This window comes from Solea senegalensis, unplaced genomic scaffold (genome assembly GCF_019176455.1).
Source record: "Solea senegalensis isolate Sse05_10M unplaced genomic scaffold, IFAPA_SoseM_1 scf7180000014256, whole genome shotgun sequence".
Classification (NCBI taxonomy): Eukaryota; Metazoa; Chordata; class Actinopteri; order Pleuronectiformes; family Soleidae; genus Solea; species Solea senegalensis.
The window spans coordinates 484-25391 of NW_025321003.1; the positions used below are offsets into that span (position 1 = coordinate 484).

At 40.2% G+C, this 24908-nt stretch overlaps 2 protein-coding genes across 5 annotated transcripts; one reads left to right on the top strand and one right to left on the bottom strand.

Annotated features, from left to right (window-relative positions):
• Nucleotides 1-351: 351 nt before the first annotated feature.
• myocd (myocardin) lies at nt 352-7911 on the top strand (the record flags this gene model as incomplete). Its single annotated transcript, XM_044016175.1, has 10 exons — nt 352-573; nt 1403-1507; nt 1594-1913; nt 2593-2749; nt 2830-3330; nt 3409-3855; nt 4335-4481; nt 4964-5092; nt 6480-6537; nt 6943-7911. Coding segments are annotated over 10 exons (2625 nt in total), but the record flags the coding sequence as incomplete, so codon positions are not given.
• Nucleotides 7912-13228: 5317 nt separating this feature from the next.
• Nucleotides 13229-24346, bottom strand: map2k4b (mitogen-activated protein kinase kinase 4b). Of its 4 annotated transcripts, XM_044016178.1 has the most exons (13): nt 24163-24346; nt 21707-21742; nt 20616-20648; nt 18601-18703; nt 17963-18137; nt 17759-17878; nt 17339-17458; nt 17181-17232; nt 16953-17080; nt 16519-16596; nt 15520-15668; nt 14814-14859; nt 13229-13901 (listed from the first exon to the last, which is right to left on the bottom strand). In XM_044016178.1, exons 1-13 carry the CDS (start codon nt 24281-24283, stop codon nt 13788-13790), a joined length of 1275 nt encoding a protein of 424 aa, XP_043872113.1. In that variant the 5' UTR covers nt 24284-24346; the 3' UTR covers nt 13229-13787. The 4 variants fall into 4 exon arrangements, with proteins under 4 accessions (XP_043872113.1, XP_043872114.1, XP_043872112.1 ...); XM_044016179.1 differs by lacking the exon at nt 20616-20648; XM_044016177.1 differs by lacking the exon at nt 20616-20648 and having other exon boundaries at nt 18601-18775.
• Between the last annotated feature and the right edge of the window lie 562 nt (nt 24347-24908).

The following is a 24908-nucleotide window of genomic DNA, read 5'->3' on the forward strand; positions in this document are numbered from 1 at the left end:
TCCTTGCTATATTCAAGCGGAACTCGTAGAAATTTTAGTTCTTAAACTCTGAGCCTTAAAATAAAACAAGACTGGGTTTAAATGTTGTGAAAATGTTTCAGGGATTATCAATCTGTTTGGATTAAAACATCAGAGTCAAATTCAACACCTCCTGAAGAATAAATCCCAGTAGATAAGATTATTGTATAAAGCTGAAGTTTTGTATATTCCACCTGTAAACATTACAAATGTTCAATAAATAAAGTTTGTTTTTAATCAAACAGTAAGTAAACCTTCTTTTTTCAGGTACAGACTCACCTGTGTCTTCCTGAACCACCAACATTTACAATTCTCGTCTCAGCTCTCTGACGCCCACTGCTGTCTGTCTGTTTCTCTGCTCTTCACACAGTAAACCAGGGGAAGTTCCCAAAGCAGGAGGACTCGTACGCGTTCGAGGAGGACAGCAGCAGCGAGAGTCTGTCTCCGGAGCAGCACCACAGTGACGAGTCCCAGGGTTCAGTGTGTCCTTCGTCCGATGCAGTGGGCAGCACACCATCCTCGTCCTCCTCGCCTGCCCTCACCAGTACCCCACAGGTAAAAAGACCAGTGTCCTGGTGGTTTTTCTTCACAAAGCTTTGGTTATACTGCCCTCCTGTGGTGACTCAGTGTAACTGCATCTCTGCACTGACCGTTGCCACATTCCTTCCTCTGTGACATCATTATCTTCACTTCAACCGTCACCGTCCAAACCCAACGGTTGCTCGACACACAGACACGAGCCAGAACAAGAGTTTTGTTTATGTCTGTTTGTTTCTCCGACAGTTTCCAAATTTGAAAATGTTTCAGGGATTATCAATCTGTTTGGATTAAAACATCAGAGTCAAATTCAACACCTCCTGAAGAATAAATCCCAGTAGATAAGATTATTTATTCAAGGAAATTATAGTTACAATTATTTATTTTTGCACATACGCTAATATCTGCCCCCAGGGAGCAATAGGGGGATTGGGAGCGCAGCAAAAATGGTGAAAGGACAAAATAGGAAAAGTACAAAATATGAATTGAATTAGGAGATAAAAAAAAAGAATGTAAAAGAGGAAAATGTAAAATGATACTGAATAACATTGGTACCAATAAGACTACATGTTTATAACTACATTATTAACACTTTATAAACGATTAAAAATAAGTTTTCAATCAACTATTGATCTGAGTCTCACTATTTGGCAAGATCCTGTTCCAAAAAACATGCTAATAAATGCTAAAGTAAACAATTCTGCCAAAGCCCAAATGTCTGAACTTAAGTGGGAGTGGACACCAGTGTGATTGACAGCTGGTGTCGTCCAATAGGAGCTTGGTTGCAGGTGATGTCTGAAAAACAGTGTAAATATGAGTCACATATGCTGGTTTTATCTGTGAACAGGGAGGTGCAACCAGAGACCCAACAGAACAAAGTCAGGATGAAGGACTGTCCAGCGCCAACAACAGCCTGGCCACTCCCCCAATACCTGTCCCAGCTATCGTCAAGGTGAGCAAAAAAAAGACGCATTAAAAACGAGTTACAAACATCAACCTCCCATGCTCACATCGTCTCACCTTCTCAACGTCCCATAGTCCAAGACGTCGGACAAGAACCGGCACAAGAAACCCAAAGATGTGAAGCCCAAAGTAAAGAAGCTCAAGTACCACCAGTACATTCCTCCTGACCAGAAGGCAGAGAAGTCCCCTCCACCCATGGATTCGGCCTACGCTCGCCTCCTGCAGCAGCAGCAGCAGCAGCTCTTCCTGCAGCTGCAGATCCTCAGCCAGCAGAAACACTCGCACACACACTCACAGAGTCAGCAGCAGCAGCAGCAGCATGCACACACTCTGCAGGTCCAGCAGAGGCAGCCGGCGTTCAGCTACCAGCCTCACCCGCAGGTCCACACCCAGAAGTAAGTCGCAAAAGCTCAAGAAATACAAAAATAATATAAATTTACCAGCTTTTTCCGGGGGCTTTTGAATACATGATGTCACAGTCGTCACCAATGAAGCTGAATCAAGTACTTGACCAAAGGCTTTTGACCCTCAAAGGCCAGATTTCAGCTGATCCTAGGATTGAACCAAGAACCTTTCAGGTTGACGTTCTCCCAACTGATTGCCTTTGAGAAAAAAAAAAAGGGTTTGTTCACTTTATTTGCTGATGAAGACGATGTGAAGTGCTCGACTTCAACATTAGATAACTCTGGGTCATTGGTCAACCAGGGTGGTCTGAAGTTGAAGTTCAGACTTATTCAACGTTTTCTTAGTCACTTAAATTCTCAATTTGGAGAATTTAAGGCTGAAGATTAGAACGTTCTTGGTTCAATCCTAGATGCCACAATCTAGGATTTAACCAAGGGATTACCCAAGTACCTCGAAGTTTTCTGATCTGATCTGATCGGATTCAACCCTCTACATTTATCCAGGCTTGGGACCAGCACTAGTTTACTCCTGCATTCACATGGGCTGGATTTATTAAGCAATTTTGTGGTTAAGTGTCTTGCCGAGGGACACATCAGACTTATAAATAAACTTCATATTTACCTCCACGTTACTTCGAGTGATCGGTCCGTTTCCATTGTGTGGTTGTAGAGGATCCAGTGAGCAGATATCGGTGTGCGGCTCCAGTGGTCCGTCCAGCGCGGTCAACAGCAACTCCTCCTCTCCAGTGAAGAGCACACATCCCAACCAAAGCAACATCTCAGCTGTCAAACCTGGCTCACTGCCGGCCAATCTGGATGACCTGAAAGTAGGTGTTCAAGCAATTCAGACTATCAAATGTCCACCGTGTAAGAAATGCTCCCATCTTAAACGTCTCTTCTCTGGAAGGTTTCAGAGCTCAGGCAGCACCTTCGTATCCGCGGCATGCCTGTCTCAGGCACCAAGACCACCCTCATCGAGAGACTCCGACCCTTCAAGGACTCCAACACTGGCTCCTCGCCGTCAGGCTCCTCTGACATCACTACAGTGACCTTCCCCATCACACCCACAGGGTCCTTGTCCTCCTACCAGTCCCCGTCCTCCTCCAGTGCCTTATCTCAGGGAGGCTACTACCCGTACCCGAGCACTTCCTCCACCCCTCCCATCTCTCCGGCCTCCTCGGAACTCTCCCTCAGCGGCTCGCTCCCCGACAGCTTTAGCGACGTCCCCATGTCCTCGCCGACGCAGTTCGGCCTGCAGCCGTCGCCGGCGCAGCTGAGCATGGAGGACGGCGGAGCACAGAGCGTTGGGAACGTGGACGGCATGGAAGCGGAAAAAGATAAAATGCTGGTGGAAAAGCAGAAGGTGATCGAGGAGCTGACGTGGAAGCTGCACCAGGAGCAGAGACAGGTGGGTCTGAAGTGACAGAATAAAGATAAAGAATAAATGAAAGACATATTTTGACATCTTGACACCACGCTTGTGCAGGTTGAAGAGCTGAAGATGCAGCTCCACAACAGGAAACGCTGCTACGGAGCAACGCAGGACGCTGTCCCGCCTCCATCTCACCCGTCCATGCACCGTCAGCAGACTCCAGCCATGATGAGCCAACACTTCTTTGGCGTGACCATCAAGCAGGAGCCCATGTCCCTGTCTACTAGCTGTCCTCTGTCCTCTCCAAAACAGTTGAAGAGTCCTCCCACAAGCTGCGTGGAGGACGTGGGACACTGCAACATGTCCATGCCGTGTATGGACACTGCCCCGTCCTCCGGTGGCCCCCCCACCGTGTCTGCCTTCCTGAGTCCAGAGTGCTCACCCACAGAATCGCCAAATGGAAAGACCTCCAGAAGTCCTCAACCACCATCCCCTAATAACCCCTACCTGCTATCGCCTCACCCCCACACCCCGGGCAACAATCGAGCATCCAACATGCAGGTAGGAATTATCTTTAGTAACTCTCCTCTCGAGTTAGAAGGAAAATGTGATAAACAAAGTCAAGGAACCAGATTTTAGCCATTACAAGAAAAGAAGCTAAAGCATGTTGTTGATCCACCGCTGCCTCTATCGCTAAATCCAAATGTGTTGAAATCCTTAATTTGGAATTACTTCAGTAGCTTAAATATGCCCAAACGAGGCAGCAGAAGACCAGCAACTCCTGTGGGTGGAGTGGCTCAGTGGTTAAGACCCGTACCCTGTGTGCGAAAGACATCATGGTCGCAAGTTCGATTCCACCCCTGGCTGATTGTACTCAATTGCATTGTAAGTCACTACGGATAAAAGCGTCTGCTAAATGACATGTAATGTAAGCTGTGAGCTAAAATTGCTGATGGTGCGGATTAAAAAGTAATAGAAACATCAGTTTCTAATACAAATATGAACACATGAATTACTATGGTCTCTTGGTCTTCGTCCAGATGCAGCAGAAGAGCGGTGGACAGACGGTGAACTGCTCTTACGCCTCTGACCACAGGGTTCTTCAGGGAGACTTTCCCTCCTCGGCCGACTGTGGCCTGAACCACAGCGGCTCAGTCAAAGCCGAGAACCACAACATGCAGACAAAGGTACGTCCACTCACTCACTCATTCATTCACATGCTCTTACAGTGTTCGTCTGAATCACCTCACGTTTTTCTTCTTTCCATTAATTTGTGATCTGTCCGATTTAGGGCTGCAACGGTTATTATTATTGTTATTATTATTATTATTATTAGTAGTAGTATTATTATTAATATATAAGCGATCGACCATTTTGACAGTGTGAATATTTTCTGGGTTTCTTTGCTCCATTCGACAAAGAAATCATTCAAACTGAAACGGGACAATCGAGAAAATCATCAAATCGATAAAAATAGTGAGTTGCAGCTCTAGTCTGATTCTACATGATCGTCTCTGTGTCATTATATCACCACTCTTTACACGTCTGTCCATCTCATCTTCACCCGAACACCGCGCCCAACTTTCCTCACAGTCAAATGTTTCATTAATGGGATCATGGGATATTTTTTTACGTAGCTAATGTCACTTTTCACCTATCTCTCATGTAGATGTCAGTATTGCCCTCTCCTCGGCATGTTGACCATAAAAGCCAGGTCTCTTCCCCTGCCTTCAGTAGCTCAGATTCAGATGCATCTGACTTAAGACAGCCCCCGTGCTATGAGGATGCAGTGAAGCAGGTAAAACTGAAATCTGTGCTAAAGCTCCGTGGATTATTTAAATGGCTGGCCAGAGATAATTTTTATTTTTTTGCATTTGACCTGTCGGCGTCGCTGTAACTCCCACTTCTTCTTCTTCATCTTCTTCTTCCCTCCTCTTCTTTTATTTTGTTCTTTTTCCATCTGTCCACCATCCACCCTCTGCTGCACCTCTTTTAATTCATCCATTCGCTTTGTTCACAGCATTAACTTTTCACCCTTCATCAGGTCTGCAGCTCACTGGTGTTTACATGGCGGCGGATGTTTTTTAGAAAGTTTAATTAAACAAGAAACTGATTCAATTAAATGTATTGTTTTTAAATATCTGTTGCAACACAGAAATGTAAAATATGTAGTTTAAATATTACAAAGTTTGCCCATCACAAAATAATAAATGACTGAAAAATATATTTTTTAAATGAAACAGGTTAATTTCTGTCAAAACAGAGATAAAAGTTGAGGCTAAACATGATAGTGTTTGATGTGGGACGTTAAGCTACAAACTTGCTAACCTAGAAAAGCTATGACGATGCAGTGAGTATAGCAACCCAGCCATCTAGCTAAAAAACACAATATAATTTGATGAGAGAGGCTAAGCTACAAATTTGCTAAACAAGGAAAAACTGCAATGATACAGCAAGTATCGCAACCTAGCCAGCTAGCTAAAAGACACAAAATAATTTGATGAGGGAGGCTAAGTTGCTAACCTAGAAAAGCTATGATGATGCAGCAAGTATAGCAACCTAGTCAGCTAGCTAAAAGACATAGGTAATGGTGTTTGATGAGGGAGGCTAATCTACAAATTTGCTAAACAAGAAAAGCTACGATAATGGAGAAGTATAGCCAACTAGCTTAAAGACACAGTAGTATTTGATGAGAGCGACCAGGCTAACAGCTTGCTAACCTCACCTTCCAACCTTCTACTTACTAAAAAATCTAAAGTAATATCTACAAGTCGTAGTTCCTACACAATCCACCTGAATTTAGTGAAGAAAATGGATATTGTCATATTTTAAAACTTAATTCACAAAAACCTACTTTCTTCGTACGAGGACTTGCGTATCATAATGTACAGAATGCTTAGACTTTGGAAAATCGTAGACCTCAGGTCGGATAAACCTGGGTTTCATGTTGTCTAGAACACAAAATTGTGAGTTACAATGAAAACTTTTGCTACACAATATAGTTAAAGTTTCACCTAAAACGATACAGAAACTTTCCTCTGCAAGTCTGAGTTAACTGCTTGAAAGCTTTACATGTAAAATCTGTAATTTAACGACATTCACATTTTTCGTTCACTGAACGTTACAAAGTTCATTGTAACGTTAAAGTTCAGTGAGTAAAAAAGGTTTTTGTTTTCTTTTTACAGCAACTGACCAGAAGTCAGCAGATGGACGAACTTTTGGACGTTCTCATAGAGAGTGGAGGTAAGAGGAAATCCCCCCCATCCCCCGTGTGTACTCTTTAATCTGATTTTTTGAAGGTGCATTCACACCAAACGCCAACCAAATTTTCCACACAATGCGTCTTTTCAGCACTGACACCAACCAACGTAAAATCACGAGTTTCTGTGAGATCCCAAATCCCTGGAATCTCCGCCCTGAAATGGTTTGATTAAACGAAAAAAGTCCTTTAGTTTAGCCCTCAAGGGCTAACTTGCGTGAGTAAACTCAAAACAATGCAGCAACACAAAGAGCAAGTAAAGCCCCCTCTTCCTCCTGTGACCCTCCCTCATCTCCCTCTTTCTCTTCAAGAGATGCCCGCTAATGCCAGAGAAGACAGGGAAGTGTGCCGTGTAACCAAAGTTGTCCCTCACATTACTGTGTCCTCAGGGTGTCCCGGCCTCCTCATCCCGAGGTGCCACCGCCACTACGAGCACCAGTACCCCAACCAGCACCACTACGAGCACTCGGCCAATCACAGCGCCGAGAGCCACCTGGATACTTTGCTTGTGGGTCAGATCGGCCGCGGCGCAGAGGCGGCCATCCCAAAGATGGCTGCCGACGACGACGGGCACAGAGAGGGCGACGGGTACGGCAGCCCACACAACCACAACCACCACCACCACCACCACCACCTACCGCACCCCCAACAGGACAAACACGTGACCAGCACCAGCAGGGAGCAGATGGACACGCCTCTGTCGCCCGTCAGTGCCAAGGCATCCGCCTTCCCTGACGTGATGGGGATGGTAAACATGGCGTTCAGCGAGACGCCGTGGGAGACGATGGAGTGGCTGGACCTGATGCCGCCAAACTCGGCCGCGGCCTTCAGTGTCCCGCCGCCGGGGGGCGTCTTTAACGCAGAGTTCCTGGACGCCACGGACATTAACTTGCACTCTGCCATGGACCTTCACCTGGACCACTGGTGAAAGCAACAGCACCGACCAGGTGCTCGCTAACAATTAGCTCTTTTTTTTGGTGCATGTGATGACTCAGGTTTTCTGAGGTGTGGTTGGATGAAGTGGAGATTATTTTGTGTCCGATACTAATATTTCCTTATATTTCTACTGATTCTGCTAAATTTAGAAGTCCAATAAACTATTTTACTGATTAACATCAACTTAGCCTTAATAACACATCTGTACTAAGGCCTGTTCAACATCTAATGTGGTTTTGACCGTTATCGCCGAACACCAACACTCATTATTGTATCTGCTAGCAGGGGACACTAGAAAGAACCGATTTTAGCCTAATAACACCGAATAAAATAATATGCTTTACATCACTTTACATCACAGCATACAGGAATTACTGACTCACTGCTGCCTCCATCAGTGAGTTCAAATGTCCAAACTTCTGTGTTTGAAATGTGTTGGATTTACTTGAGTGACACAAACTGACCACACGAGGCAGCAGGAGACCAGCAGCTCCTGTGTCCCAGAGAGCTAAACATTTTCTCTATGGACTTTGGTGAGAGCTCGACCACGCGACCACACCTCAATAAACCTGAACTATGAGCTGATAATCTACTTTTTTAAAAGACTGATGAAGGAGTCAGGAGTTTAACTACACAATTATGAGGTTCTCATGACCTAGAGTTCAACGACCAAGTGCTTTTTTTGATTCACAAAAACCCACGTGGACACGCGAAGGACTTCCTTCTGAACGGATGAGCACGATTTTAGTGCTTTTACGCTTCTTTTTTTTAACGCAACATCAGTGTTAACGCCCACCTAGACTTGAAGACACGTTTAATTTTCCGACAATCATTGTATATTTTCTACGAGTCTGTGTTTGTATTACTGGAAAAACAAAAAAACAAAAACAACGAAAGGAACTACGAGGACGACTCGACTCGGCCATTTTTGTAAATATCACAACTACGTTTGCCGACAGAAACAATGTTGACATCTGAGGACGTGACACAACCACAGATCCATTGTATTATGTAATCAATTCCTTATTTGATGTAAATATGACACACACACAAAAAAAGTCACTGTGCACTTCTAGCTTTATACACATTTGTCACAATTTTGCTTGAATGTAATTTTCTTTCTTTTTTTATACAAGTTTCTGTTCACTGTTCACTGGCCTTTATATTCACATTATGGAGAGAGAAAAACCTTTGGTCTTATTGTTAATCCACCGACAAACTGTGCTTTATATGAAACTGCTTTTTACTATTTTTATACAAACCCCCCATTTGTATGTTCCCTTAAAGCTACACACATAAGATTCCAGTAAAATCGGACAATTTTTGATGAAAAAACTCCACAAATTCATCTCTATTTTTAAATTTTCACCCTCTATCTTTTAGACCAAGTACATTTATTTATTTTGTGTTTTTATATTTATACTTTTACCTGTATTTAAACTGGCATTCCTTTTCTCTTTTTGATTTAAATCCAGTTCTCCCAGTCTGACAAGTAAACCAAAGGAACCACTTTGAAAAAGCCATGTTCTCCTAAAACACTTTGTTTTCCAACAATTGTGTGACGTGTAAAACGCCCATTATTTAGCACTTGTGAATAGGAAAATGTAATATATTCAGACCTTTTACTGTGAAGAGCAGAACTAAACTAGAGCTAAACAAAGACATGCGGCAGTTTCTCAAAACAGCTTCTTTTTTTTTAACAAATAATGTAATTGTCTATTTTTTTTTTTTCACATAAATGTACAAACTTGAAGTAATAGTTAATCATTTTTGTGACACTCACGGTTTGATGTGACAGTTGATGACACGCAGCTAGCAGCAGGAATTGGGAAGCTCACAGCTAACTTGGCTCTGTCAAAACCTAAGAAATGTAAGAATGAATTTTGTCACTTTACTAATAGGTTTTAACTTTGCCAACACGACCCAAATTAAAGACGCCAATAGCCTCAATGTTGTTAGCAACGTATTGAGGTTTCACTAAGTTATTAGCCTGTACATCACACTAGCATATCTAAAAATGCTACTTCACTTAAATTCTTAGGAAATCATGTTTTTTTGCGATTTTGCGAGAATACTAGATTTTTTATTGTAGATAGAGCCAAACTTGCTGTTTAAGCTAAGCTAACTGCTAACCATCACTCCAGTTCCCTATTTAGCCAAACAGGTAAAAGAGTGGCGTAATGATTTGTTCCAGTTGTAGTCAGAAGTCAGAATCTCCACATGACGGGAGCTAACCCCACCAACCCTGACATTGCTAATTTTAGAGTTCTGTCTTATTAGTTTTCAGTAAATCAGTCGTACACATGGCAAAATGCTAGGTAATGCTAAGAAAGGCTAGCCCAAGATCCGTTTGTGTCCATTATTAATCCCAATTCCGTTCTGCCACTTGCGATTTAAATGGAGCTCAAAATTGGTAAATTCTTGTCTTGAAGAAAAAAAGTGAGTACTAACTACTTCCCAAAGTTCCAATTCAAACTATTACTTCAAGTGCACTCGGTCAAAACGTTTCCTACAGTTAACCCTCTCCATAAAAAAAACGCGACCAATTATTGCTTGTTGTCTGTTACTTATTAAGTTGCACTTATTCAATGGGTTCAATGGTTATTTGTACATGTCATGAATATAAGATAAAGTTGATATTCTTTACGTCTCTATTTTAAGAATATCCACTAGGCTTCTTCTTCTTCTTTTTTTTAAGTGTCTGGTGTCTTTTCACACTCATTTTTCCAAATTAAAAATCAAAGAAAAAAAAAATACATTAACAAACTCACCTCCGACAGAAGCCTCCATGTTGCTTGGCCACTTATTTGCGTTACTATTGTAAAAAGAGACAGTATTTTTTTGCCTGCATCTCTGTATACGACAGAAAGAAAAGCAATAAAATGATCACTGCAAAAATAATTTCATCACTTAACAGTTTCTTTTCTTTGTTTTTTTTTTATTTGTCAAAAATTCACAAGAAGCAAACAAATACAGGTGTTTTTTTTATTTCTCTTCCATGGGAACTTTATTTTGTAACCCTCGATAAAAGATACAATATAATATTCATTGCCCATAATATTATCTTATAATCTAATATGAACATTCTAGTAAAATTGCAAATTTATACAACATAGTACCCCTGGAAATGTATCTTCACCAGTGGTATTTGTTAGCTTCCCAGAAACGTCCCCGCGAGTAAAGAACATGTGTTTTTTTTTTAAACGCTCGTGTCAAATGTTGGCCGTTCTCTCTGAGGTTTGCACCATTTAACATGAGATTTAAAGTCGTGTTTGGTCTTTCACTTATGACGTTTAAGCCTCTCGGTTACGCCACGTTTAATGCATTTTGGTTTTTTTAATAGCGACTTCTAACATTCCCTGACTATGGCGGCCATTTTGTAAGACGGCTAACATCTGCAGAAGCGCATGCTAAACAAAAACTCAGAGAAAAAAAAAAAGGGACCAACACTGAATATCCTGACGTATTATTTCGTCAAATATTCTAAACTTAGTGAAAGAACTAGAGTTTTGAGAATCCTTTGAAAATGCTAGAATGAGCCGTTCAAAAGTGTTTTCCGAATGTTGCGAATACAAGAACGTCCCATATAATGCAAATAAGAGTTTGCAAGTTTGCCTTTTGACTTGAACGCAACGTTAGAAACTCAGAATTCAGTTATGAAGAAAGTTGGTTCTTTGGCTACGAGCTGAAAAAGGAACTAGCACTTTCTCCTCCTTGACTTGCTGGTAGGGTAAAAACGTGTTTATATCACACTGAAAGAAGTGTGGCTGTACATCATTCTTAAACTCTACAGTGTCCAATTATTGGGAGGGTTGGGGTAGCGAGAAATTTTGTACCGTCCCTGCACGGTGGACGTGGCTTTCTGAGAGAAGAACGACGATGCATAAATCTTAGAAACACTCATCTAACGTGGTGCAAACCAGAGAGAACCAGTAACGGACCAGTAACGGCCCAGTAACGGTGAAACATGCCAAGTTCATGGTGACCAGTAACTGTCCATGGAGTAAATCTTCATTTGTCCTCATCTCCTGACAGTTGTGTGCGTTGTGGCCAGTTTTTTGTTCATTTAGCAGCATTTTTTTCATTTTTGTGGGGGTCTCTGGTTGGGGGCTTTTTTAAACGTGTAGTTACTGCTGTTTGCCTCCGTGTGGCAGTGTGTGATCAGTTGAACGGTACAGTGCTATGACAGACTGCTGAAGAGCATTAAGACTCATTTATTTTCCTCTCTCTCTCTCTCTCTCTCTCTCTCTCTCTCTCTCTCCATCTCTCCCTCTAGCAGCCAGAACTCACAAATCTGATCATCTCTGGGTTTAAAGAAATGAGCCTCAACTGTCGAGCAAAACCTGCCAGGAACAGCAGATTAGATGCACTATATGTGTATATATATGTATATATATATATATATATATATATACATATATATATACATATATATATATACATATATATATATATATATACATACATACATATATATATATATACATACATACATATATATATATGTATATATAAATATATACATACACACATATATACACATATATAGATATATATATCTATATATGTATACACATATACACACACACATTTACGTTGACAGGCAAAATGTCCTCAAGTAACTTTACATGAGGCAACTAGCATAGGCTTCGCCCCAGTGTGTCTCTCTCATCTGGTATTATTGCATTTACGTCTTAAATTAGCATCTTGTCGTCGGTGCGAGATAAAAAACTGACTTTTGATCATTTAAGGCCATTTAACAACACACGTGTGCCAGATTTAAGTGTTCCTAGGTTATATGTAAACTCAAGTTAAAGAGGTAAAAAGGCAATTTTGTTGAGTCATTGTCAATGTAGCCGTAGGGAGACGCTAAGGTCGTGTCATAATATTCACAACTAAGTAAAAAACAAGGTAAACATCAGTAGATTCTCTTCTTTTTTTTGATTAAAATTAAAACAGTTCCTTTTACGGTGTTAAATTAAAGTCGTCGATGAGAATAACAAAACAAGCATGTAGCGTCCCCAATTCATACCAGAGAAACATTTTTAGCTAGCACTTACGAGCATTTAACATTTACAATGACCTAGCTCCTCTTTAGCAAAGAATAAAATATGCAAAGCACCCACGTTAACTGTATTCTCAGTGCTATTTGTATGGTTTTTCTTAACAGAGAAATATTTTTTAGCTAGCATTGACCAGTAGCATTTAACAGTTAAAATAACCTAGCTCCGCTTTAGCAAAGCACCCCTGCTAATCTCTTTTTCATTGTTATACCAGAAAAGCACCTTTAGCTAGCATTTAACAATGACAATGACCCAGTTACCCTTTAGCAAAATAGCAAAGCACCCATGCAAATCTTTTACACAGCCAAATACTTGCAGCTAATGTGGTTGTTGCTAGCTAGTGGTGATCTTTCCAGTCTCATACGGTTATCATGTAGAGAAATGAGCTTTAAATAAAAGACATAGGAGACGTCCACATGACCAAACACTCGCTAGAGCAGTGGTCACCAACGTGGTGCCCGCGGGCAGCCAACGAGGTGCCCGCGGGCACATTTCACTTCACCTCACTTGTATGTATCCATATGATCACTGAGTAAAATGTCCTTGATATTGTTTATAAAAACTGTGATAATCATTAGGAGTAAGCACTGGAATTAATGTGTATGCAATTGAATGCATAATATTTATCATTTAAATGGTAAACTGCATAAAATGTTAATATGGTAGCCCTCCATATTATTCTCTAACCTTCAGGTAGCTCTCGGTCTCAAAAAGGTTGGTGACCCCTGCGCTAGAGACACCGACAAAGGTAACGCTATGCTTCAGGTGGTGTGTGGACATTTTGTGTCCTCTGGTTTTCAGCAGCTATTGTAGGGTATCAAATATTTTTTGTGTGTTGTTAAATGGCCTTTTTGCAAGTTATCTTTACGTTTACCTTTTTAACGCTTCAACCTTTTTTGAACACAAACGTCACCATAACACACGAGAGTGGAACACGGCGAGAGCGAGCGGCGGCTGTGAGAGTTTGTCCTTGAACACGCGTCGAGACAAACTCAAACACAGGTTTGCATATCGGGGGAAATGTAAAGAAAAATAAACAAAAAGAAAAACACTCATTTACACGTTAACGAGTTGAACCTTTGTTTTTTAACGACTCGACGTATTGCACCGGGCAATTTTGGACTTTTAAAAGTTCCTCTTTAGTTAAAATCTTTGGAACGTGTGAATAAAACAGACGATGATACTACGTGACGACGACGACGACACAACGCCAAGGAGACCGGGACTCGCTCGGGTCAGTCCACGTACATGGGCGAGATGGGCGAGGTGGGGATCATGTCCAGGATGCGACACACGTAGTTGGCGACGTCAACGAAGCGCTCCTCGTACATCATGATGAACGGACGTTTCTACGGAGACAGAGAGACAAGCAGAGACGTTTGTTTCAAATGTTGTTTACGTGACATTTAAGGTAAAACTCGATGTGGATTTGAGAAGTGAGAAAAAAGCTCTTAAACATAATCTGGAAATTTGACAAGTGTGCCGGCAGGAGAGGTTTATTTTTAGTTTTAATTTAGTTTTAGTTTTTTACTCTGGCCAATGTTGATTTTTAGAAATCAAGGCAGCGATGGATAACTGAAGCCAAATATTTAGACAATTTCCTGTTTTTTTCTCCTTCCATAGATTAAAAAAAAATCTAATGATAACAAAAAGCTATGTTAAAAAAAATAAGTATAAACCATATATAAAATACATGCAACAGCAAAAATGTGTAATTCGTAATAATTTGGCAGATTAAAAAGAAATAATTGACCCATTGTTTATTGAAAATGATAAATATCAATCTGATAAGTCTAAAGTCTTTAAAAACTGCCCTTAAAGACAATTTAGAGAAACATAATCTGAACTTCAGTGCTGCTTAATTCAGATTTAGTTCTGTTTCTGCCAGTAGAGGGCAGCAGAGGATTCTGAAAATTAAACCCCAATACATTTAGAACCTTTTTGTTATTATTATTATTATCATTATTATTAACCTTTTAGTTTTTTTCTACTGTTTTAGCTTAAAAAAATTTAAACTAAAATGTTCACTTTACTTTTTAAATACTAAAATATAGGAATTTAAACAGTGTATTTGAGGCGTCTTTCAGTCACTTTGTCCTTCGTTTACATTCAAATTGAAGTAGTTTTTAAAGGATTAATCCACATATTTATCGGTTTATTTGAGAGTCTAGTGGTTGAGGAATCAATTAACTGTGATTTAGCCACTGATTCACAAAAAACAAACATTTGACTGGTTGCTTTAAAAATGAGGTAGAACTTACCAGAAGCTCTCTGTACTTTGGCCTTTTTGATTCATCCTTTGTAAGGCTGGAAAGAGAGTGACATTGTCAAATGGTTCATTTATAACTTGCTCGTCTTCTTCTTTCAACAGTGAAAAATGTTAGTGAGAAAATGTTTAAATCTTAAAGAAGCTCCAGAGCAGATGTTTACGTACGAGCTTGTGTTTCTTTAATATTTCAGGCTAGAGTTCTCAGCGGGCCGGGCCAAAACATTCTGCAAATAAGGCGGGTCAGGTCGGGCCTCGGGCTTCCTTTTTTTCCCCTCATAAAACACATTTCTTGCAGTTTGTAAATGATATGATGTTTGATGTGAACCATCGGTGTTCACGTGTGGTGAAGAGTAAATCTGGAGAGGGGCGGAGCCGACACCCCTGCATGTGCACCACTCCACAAAGCCCCAACATTCCTCTGACCACCAAAGGGCAACTGTACAACAGTATGTGAAGTCCCGCCTATAAGCTGCGCCGCAGTCGGTACCGGAGGACCCAGACGACACGAGCCAGGAGACGGGTGCTGGGTCAGCAGCAGCAGCAGCAGCAGACTGGTTCGTACTGGTATGTCAGGCCGGGTCTGGTGTAAAGACCCGCGGGCTGGGTCGGGTCAGGTTGTAATTTTCAGGCCCGTTGAGAACTCTATCTCAGGCGTTTTAAAATCATAGATTGAACCGTGTCGTTTCAAGTTTGCTCACCATAGATTAACGAAGTTGGTGAACTTGGGAGAGAACTGTCTCTCCTCCGAGTTGCTGAGCTGAGGTGGTTCTCCTTTCACCACCTGTGTGAGCTGATCGAAAACACTGTTCCACTTGGGGTAAGGAAATCTGCCCGTGGCCAACTCGTACTGAGAAAATATAAAAACACAAAAAACAAGGATTTTAGACCTTTATTTTCAAACACATCGTCAAAACCTGCTGAGATTCAGGGTTTTGAAAATCAAAATTTTAACAAATTTAAACCTTTTAAGATCACATGACATTACATGACATTTAGCAGACGCTTTTATCCAAAGCCACTTACAATGGAATTGAGTACAATGAGCCAGCGGTGAAGTGGAACTTGCGACCGTTGCGACCATGAAGTCTTTCGCACACAGGTTACCGGTCTTAACCACTGAGCCACTGCACCCCCATAACAAATAACAAATGCTTTGACATCGAAAGCATTTAGTTGAGGCTATTTTATCACATTAATATGCTCCTGAAATGTTGAACTTTTCAAGACTTTACTCTCACAAATCAGGGAAATTAAACAAAACTATTTTTAACACTGAAAAACTGACAAACACAATAAAAGTAAAACCTAAAGTCAACCTTAATAACTGGGTTATAAGCTGGAAATAAATTAAACTAACCCAATAAAATGCTAATTACTACAAAAGAAGTTGTATTTTAAATAAATTAATGAATTCTTCATTATTTCCTTTTGCAAATAACCTTCAAAAAAACTTTGTAGTAATATTCTAAATTGATAAATAATCAATCCTTCCACCTCCTACGGTGTAAAAATAAATGCCATTCTTCCTAAAATTATTAAATGTACTGTTTCTGAGGGATGACTTACTGTGAGTGAAGAAGATATTTTTGACCTTTTACTCAACTTAAAATGTGTTCTTCTTTGGTGACTTCAGATTTTCACTTTCTTTTTTTCCTCTTGTGTTATTCTACGATAAAATATAGAAAATAATCTCTTACCAAAGTGATTCCCAGGCTCCAAACATCAGACCGGACATCGTAGCCCTGTCTGGAAGCGCTGGGGTCTATCCTCTCCGGCTGAAACACAAGAGTTTAAGAAATACAACCAAACATACTTTACTGACCTCTGCTGGACACTTTTCCCACTTTGCATCCTTCCACAGGAGCAGGATCATGAATTTGTGAACATGTTTTTAAAACCTTATCCACATGGAAACAACACAATCTTTTACTTTCTGCTTTCTTAAAAAAGCTTTCTATAAACAACGACTCTTAAGCGAGGCTATGACATAATCGTTTTCCCAACTTGTGCACGGGTTAAGTACATGAGATATTTTTACACTATTTACCAAATAGTGCTGGTTTGAATAAAAAGCCCAAAATGTTTTAAAACGTTTTGTGAATTCTCCTGAAAACTTGGTGAATGAACTCACCGCCATGTACGGCCGGCAGCCTGCGTCTCTGGTCTTTGCTATGGAGTCGACCAACTGACCGCTGATGCCAAAGTCGCATAGCTTGATGTTTCCCTTTCGGTCCATGAGAATGTTGGAAGGTTTGATGTCTGCAACGACAAAGAGTGTGAAAGTTGTTTTAAATTTTCCTGTTTTCAAAGGAAAATGTGGAATAATCTGTATTTTTTGCTAATGAACAGAAAAACCCACCTCTGTGAATTATTTTCAAGTTTTCTTTTAAGTGGTTCAGTGCTTTAACCGTCTGTTCAAGACAAAATAAAACAGTTCCAGTCATTTCTTTGTGACATAAAATCAATAATCAATCAATCCACGAAGAGAAAAAACAACAGCATAATGAATCTACTTACAGCTAATGTTATTTTGCCTAATATTTCCTCTGGAATGACGTCGTCTAGTGAACTATAAACATATTTGTAGAATTTGTCTAATGAGGTAGCCATGAGTTCCATACAAATCCAACAGTCCCCCTGAAACAAAGAGGGACAAGCGTTAGTTTCCAGACTGATAATCAAGAAATACATTTGTTTCTATTCACTCTATAAAAGTGTGATAATGTTACGGAAGAGGGTTATAATTGGTAATATAATATATATAAAACATTATAAATAAAAAAAGTCTGAATTTGGAGGCAAAAGTCAAAACTTGGAGAGAAAAAATGTCAGAAGTCTGAGATTTTAGTAAGAATTTTGAAAAGTCCGATTTTCATGACTGACTTGCGTCACATGTGGCCCTCATCAGGTTCTGTACAACATAATTAAGATGCGGACCTCTCTGAACAGAGCGCCGTAGAACTGGACGATGTACGGACAGTCGCTGCTCCTCATCACCACGTCCAGATCCATCAGCAGCTGCTTCTGCTCCTTCTCGTCCACGGTCGAGCGAATCCTCTGAGGGACAAAAGACACAGAGGACGCGGTTACGACTCTGACGAACAACGGCAACACATCGTGTGCAAGGTAAATCCAGGTCACCTTGACAGCCATGATCTGGCCCGTGGGTTTGTGGACCATCTTGTTGACGGAGCCGTACGCTCCGCGGCCGATCTCGCCGAGGTCTCTCAGGTCTTCGGCGGTGAAGTCGCAATGCTGCTCGGGGGAGATTTTCAGTTTCCCCGACGACTCGATACTGTGCGTCCGCAGCCGCTCTCTGGAGGAGAAGAGGCGGTAAAGAAAAGAAGGAAGGCTTTAGGAGTTTGTTGACTTGGAATTTGATGACCATGAACGTCATGACCATGACCTTTAGCCGTGAGTCCAAGTGAACGTTTGTGCCACATTTTAAAATACTTCCTTCAGATATTATTGAGGTATCACAAGGAAAAACATTATATATATTGCCTTGGCCACAGTGACCATAACCTGAGATTCATTCAATTCATTCTTGAGTCCGAGTGAATGTTTTTACCAAATTTAAAAAGGATTCTCTTATTGTATTTTAACTCTAGATCACAAAAACCCAAATCACCCTCAAGTCCAAGTGAATGTTTGGGCCAAATCTGATTTGAGAAGTCGCAGATTTCTCAATCTTTGGCCATCCAATTCAAATCGGTTCAGCCAAATTTGTGCAGGTGTTCCTCAAGACAAAAATGTTCTCGAAAAACCTCCATACTCACATGTGAGGGTTTTGGAAGGAGGGGGGCGTTGGATGGAGCGGCAGCCTGGAGGTGGGTTTTACTGGCGGGTTGGCAAAGTTCAACTTCAGCGCTTTGCGTTTCCCTGACAGAGTGAAGACAGAAACAGATCCAGATCCACACAACATGCACCAGACGACACTGTGGCTTCGACCAGCTGATTGCGGGCAGAAAACACAATAATCTGAGTAACATCTGACCTGAGTTAAGATGAGCCTTGAGATACTTAGTTGTTTATTTTAAGTGTTGTTCTATGAGGTATTGACACATGTTTTAATCAGTGCTCAACAAAAGTCGTTTGAAGTTTGTGAGCTAAAAACGCAGATTTTTTCAATGGACTTTGGTTGGGTTGACAATCTGACTGGAATGTCAAGATAAAGTAAACATTGTCTTTTGGGGGTAAAATTTGCTCTATGTCAGTACCTCTTACAAGCACACTTAAAAAAAGCCCACCTCAATTATCACTTTAACTAAAGAAATTCATGCCACAAAATTGTGATATGACTATTTCATACAAAGACTGACCGTTGGTTTATCTCAACCTCTTCTCATGATCAGGAGAAAGAACAAAATGCATTTTGATCACAAGCAAAGTGCCCACATGTACGAGGATCCCCAATACTCAGACACTGCACCAGTTCTTTCAGCTTAAAATCCTCTATTTTGTCACATATTTATATTTTGCGACTGAGCCAAAATAAAAAACAAAAAGAAAGAGCCTCATTGCAGGCTGAAGATATTGGGAATCCCAGTCCAGAACATTGCCCCTCAAGAACTCCCTTAAAAAATAAGCAATAAAATCAGAACAAAATCCTGACGGATATCAAAAATACCCAACACTTAACACTGAGCACTTTCAGATTCAGATTTTGGTTTCAAATGTTGCTGCACTGCAGCTAAAGCCGAGTTCAAACTACACAACTTTCAGAATCATGGAATGGGGAATGGGCTGAGGTAGCTTGAGTTGCACGGATCAAATTTCCAGCAGGATGGAAAACAAATCTATTCCAACTATTTTATTTATTCTTTACACAATGAAGTAAATGTATATCTACATCTGCTGCAAAATGAGTATGAAAAATATTATGTTACTTTCACTGCAGAGGAGGCTAAACAATCTCTGTATGAGTATTGGTAATTGACTGATAAAAGTCCAATATTATGCACCCCAAATGAGAATGTCCTATCAAAAATAAAAATTGCGATGCACATATTGCAAATAAATTCTTAAAAAGTCTCGAAAACTCACTTATTGTTACATTTTGGTCCAATTGCCACAAACAGGTCACAACGTTCTGAAATGACTGGCAAGAATAAGGCGCCCCCTTGTGGCACTTGGACTGCATGTTCGGGAGCTGGACAGCATTTTTAAGTCTCTCACATGATTTTGTCCCATACACCATTATCACAATAAGGGAAGTTCACCATAATCAAGTTATTGCACGTGCTTTTAATCGCAATTTTGGCAAAACTCCAATACTGTTCAAGTTCACATATTTTGACGATCATGTTCCGCTCAAGAAATGAGGAAATTCTTTAATGATTGGAAAACCCTGTAGTGTGAACAAGGCTTAAATAGTTTTCAAACGTGGCTTCAGTAAAAGAAAGTGCTGTGTTAAAGTGTTTGGCTTCTCGTTGCCGTGCCCATGTTCAACCAGCTCTTCAATGCAAACAGATCCCTCAACCTTTTAAGCCCCAGTGCAAAGGAACCTCTCTCTCTTTCTCTGTCTGAGCCATGACTGAATTTGTGACAGTTCATAGCAGTGGACAGTGGACAGTGGACAGTCTCCCCCCACAACTACCAAAGCACCACACAGGCTGCTTCAGTAGTTTACAGTGGTTGCACTTCGTCTGGAGTTGAGTGACAGAGCAGATCGGTTAATAAAAAGGCGACAGTAACAGGACTGTTGGAAAGGAAACCACTTTAGACTACTGAGGTCAGGTGAACCCACACATAATAGAGGTCGGTGTGCACCGTGTGCAAGGCTAGTGCTTACTTTGGGGCACTCCAGACAGGCTTATCTGAAACCCTGAAGTAAAGAAAAGACATTTTACTACATTTTCTCAGGGCTGAATTACTTGCGAGTGAGTGGGGCATTCGTAAGCAAGTGACATCCCATTACGAGTCAATGCTGCAAGTGGAATATATATTAAAAAAAGAGGTCTTATCCACATGGAAACTGGACTTTTTAAAAGGTTTTTCCGTAAACTTGGCATCATTTCGAGACACTAAATAAACAAAAAATTGAGATGACATGGAGACAAAGAGGGCAAAATAAAGTACGTATTAGTTGTATACACAAAATCGCAAGGGTGGCATTTTGAGATTTCTTTGGGACGCGTTTTCCAAAAATACCCTATAAGTGTTACCAAAACATCACAAAACAGAATAATGTTAGATTGTAAACTAAATAAATTTGAGAACATCATCATTTTTGGAGTTTTGGAGAACATTTCCCAATAGTTTCAATATTTTCATGGACCAAGTGGTACCTCGGGAACATGATCAACAATGTAAATAATCCTTAGTTGCAGCCCTGGTGTCCCCACTGGCAGAACATTTTTGACTATTTTGATATTTTGAGAGTGTGCCCGAGTGACTCATACTACTGCATGTCTCAAACTGCTTTGATTGGGCACAACCACACACCTAAAAACCTGAACATTCACTTTAGAAGTGGCTTTGGTAGGTTACTCTTGCCATAGCAGTGTGTTTCTTTTGACTATCGTTGTGCTGCATGAGCGGTTATCTGTCAACAACACACCAGTGGCATTCTGAAACAGTCAAGTTTTGATTTCTGTCCAAAGAAAAACACTCCCCGGTGGAGCTGCTTGAAACAGGGTCTGTCAACTGTGTCTACGCCATGTCATTCTAAAACGGAGGGTATAGATTTATAAACATGCATGTGTGGGTAAATTAACATTTAAATAAGAAAAAGAAGAAAAGGAAACTAGTTGTTTTTTTTAACAAGACCCAAAAAAGACCAACATGACAAGGTGGAAAGGGAACATTTCAAGGAATGACCCAGGCAAACACACAACATAACAAATAATAAATAACCTTTAACAGCAGAGTGTGAATTAATACCTGTTTCATTCTGACATCTCCAGCAGGTGTTGGTTTCTGTAAGGTTTAGATAGAACATTTGATACTACACATCTGCCACAGGGAAAAACAAAAACAAACAACAACCACTGACTGGACACAAGGCTGCGCTGCTCCTAATTAGCTCCCGGACGCTAACAGTCAATCAAATCAATGGCAATGGCTGCTGTTCATTATCCAGCAGCTAACAGGACACATAACACATTCGCTATCAGACATGACCCCTTCTTAACCCAGTGATATTTGGACAGTAAATCACAACAAGTCACACACTAATGTAATGAGTAATGCTGCTAATTAAATCCCACACTCAACAACATAGTCATCGGGAACTATGGTTTTTCCTCAGTTTATAATCATTATTATGGAAATAATAACCAATATTAATAGTCATTTTGATGTAGGAATGTGACGGTATTGTCAATTTCACAATATTTTGTTTTTTTTAAAAAAAAAGTACATTGTGGACCTGTAATGGTACAGAAGGACAGGTCTTTACACCAGTCTATACAACAAAAATGGAGAATGCTAGCAATAGAAGCAACAGAGAAGATAAGAGGATAAATATCGGAATGAGAAACTGAGATGTTCATGTAAAGTTTGTATCTTATGTGCACAAACAGTTTGATATCTTTGTGTTATGAAATTTAAAAAAAGTAAACACTTTACTTACTACTTATTTTTAGCACTTTAAACTTCAAGCCTAAACTACAATGTATATTATTACAGGATTTTGCTCTGTTCCTTGAAAGTAAAACTGAAAACTTCCTGTTTTACATTGTATAGTTAACTGTTATTCATTTGACTTTTATTCGAGTTAAAACTCGATAAATATCGTACTGTGGACTTGTAACCAAGTTATTACCATATCATGGAATTTCAATATCGTCACATCCTTGTAAGAAATAATGAAAAATAAAACATTTAGGCCAGGCTTAATGTCCGACAATGGATCTAGAGTGTGTACTCGACAAGCCAGCCGCCATCAGACAACATTCTCACTAGCTTAGCTTGAAAATAAACAAGTTTCATCACGCAAATAAGCGGCAGACAAATCTTTTAAGTTCATATTTGTAATTTCATAAACACCAGTGCGTTTGTTTTAGGCTAAGGGGCCATGAAACATCAAGAAACTAACGTAACCTACATAGTACAGACGCTAATGACACTCAACGGCGACAATAACAGCATTTGTACAAGATTATTAACACATTGAATGTAATAATTATTGATATAATTGCTCTAATTGTGTGTATTTACCAGCTACAGACAGCGGTGAATGAAAACGATGACCTGGCTAAAGGAGGGAGAGACACTTTCCAATGTAGGCCGTGACAATGCTAACAGCAGCAGCCTGGGGTAATAACATCGATAAATAAACATTTGTCAAGTTTTTACTTAGATTACGTGACATTCGTGGTTTTATTAAAGTGTCTTATATTAACCATGACACACTTAAAAGGACAGAACACTTCACTGAGGCCCGTGTTGGCTCAGTCGCTTCAGTGCACCGCTGCTAACCTGCTACTTCAAGCTAGGCAAAGAGAAGTGACGCGAGCGCGGGAAACTGCTCACTCCACATTTCAAAATAAAAGTATAGCTTTAGCTGATACATATTATTTTTTTTATCGACCGTTCTCATTTTTTGTAAACTGAAAAGTCAATTTCACAACAACAACGTATTTGTATGGTTTTTGGTATTTGAGTACACACATGTCTTACAGTCGAATTACAAGCTCAAAGCTCACTTTGTTAACTCTTTTAAAACTGGAAACAAAATGAGAAAAATTGGATCTTCATCAAGAGCAGCAATCAATACAAAAATGCACATATTGTCACCACTTTACAATCAATATAGTGTATTGGTTCACTTACAAGTATTTCTATCACTTTTAAATATTCCCTTACTTTTGTTTTTTTGGTCTTTTCAGTAAATCGTATGTATTTCTCATTATAATGTGTTGCTATAGTCGCATCACTCATTAATTATTCAATAACATATGCAACTTAATGAAAAAGTAAAAAAAAAAAATCAACAAATGTGTGATTTATTTAAGAACTACCACTTACTATTATGGACTTTTCCATAAGTTAAAAGGGAGATTTATTATTAAAATTGATGGACTGTTTCTAAAGCTACGTTAGTATTTTCATAAGCTTATGTATAAACTACATGTCACCATTCTTATTTGTTAAATCTAACAATTAAAAAACATGTTCTCGTTTGGGGTAAGCTAATGCTTTTGTTTTGACAGTTCGGACCGGAAAAGGCTAACTCACATCGTCCGCCTTGACTGCGTGTGGAGCCGCTGCCTGTGGTGGAAGCTACAAGCTACAAGCTACATTTCCCCTACTTTTAACTCCAGAGTCTCCGGTAGAAGCGTTGATATAAATACGAGAGAGCCGAGAGGATAGAAGCGGGACTGTCGGTCGCTCACCCTGCATGCTGCTGCTCTGCGTCTGCTGGTGGAACTGGTGCGACGTGGGTCCGACGATGCAGCCGGAGCTGGAGCTGCTGCTGCTGCTGTTGGAGTTACTGTCCGGACTGGGAGTCGCCATTGTTGTGTTGGATTCCGGCAGCAGCGCTTCAGGCTGCAATGCAGAGAGAGAGGGAGGGAGAGAGAGAGGGAGGGAGGGAGAGAGGGAGGGAGGCGGGACACCGCGTCACTTGAACAGCAGCAGCTACAGCAAACACGGCCACGTCTGTACCGATGAGGCTTTCAGGGGCCGTCGGAGAAACAGCTTTCGTGGTCTAATTTACATGAATCATATCAGACATACGTTTCACGTTTGTTAACCATATACATCCATAACAACTTTTCCATATCCTATGACAAAAAGTCATCACTTGTTTATAGCTTAATTCGATGTTTAATATAATTTTATATACTAATAATAATTAATAACATTCGCAATGCAGGGTCTACATTAAAAGCCTTTCTTTATCTTTGAGTTTCAAACTGTATCTCATCACTGGTTAAACTCAATGATTTACAGGAATTCATTATCTATTTTGAGTGATAAAATACTCAAATGTTCCAAGATGAATATAAAAAAAGATCATACTGATTAAATGTAAAATTAAATTATATAGCAAAAATGTGACTTCTGTTACAGAATGTAAATTTACTGCAAAATTACTACAGAAACAATACTATATAGTTAATACTATGTATTAAGTTAC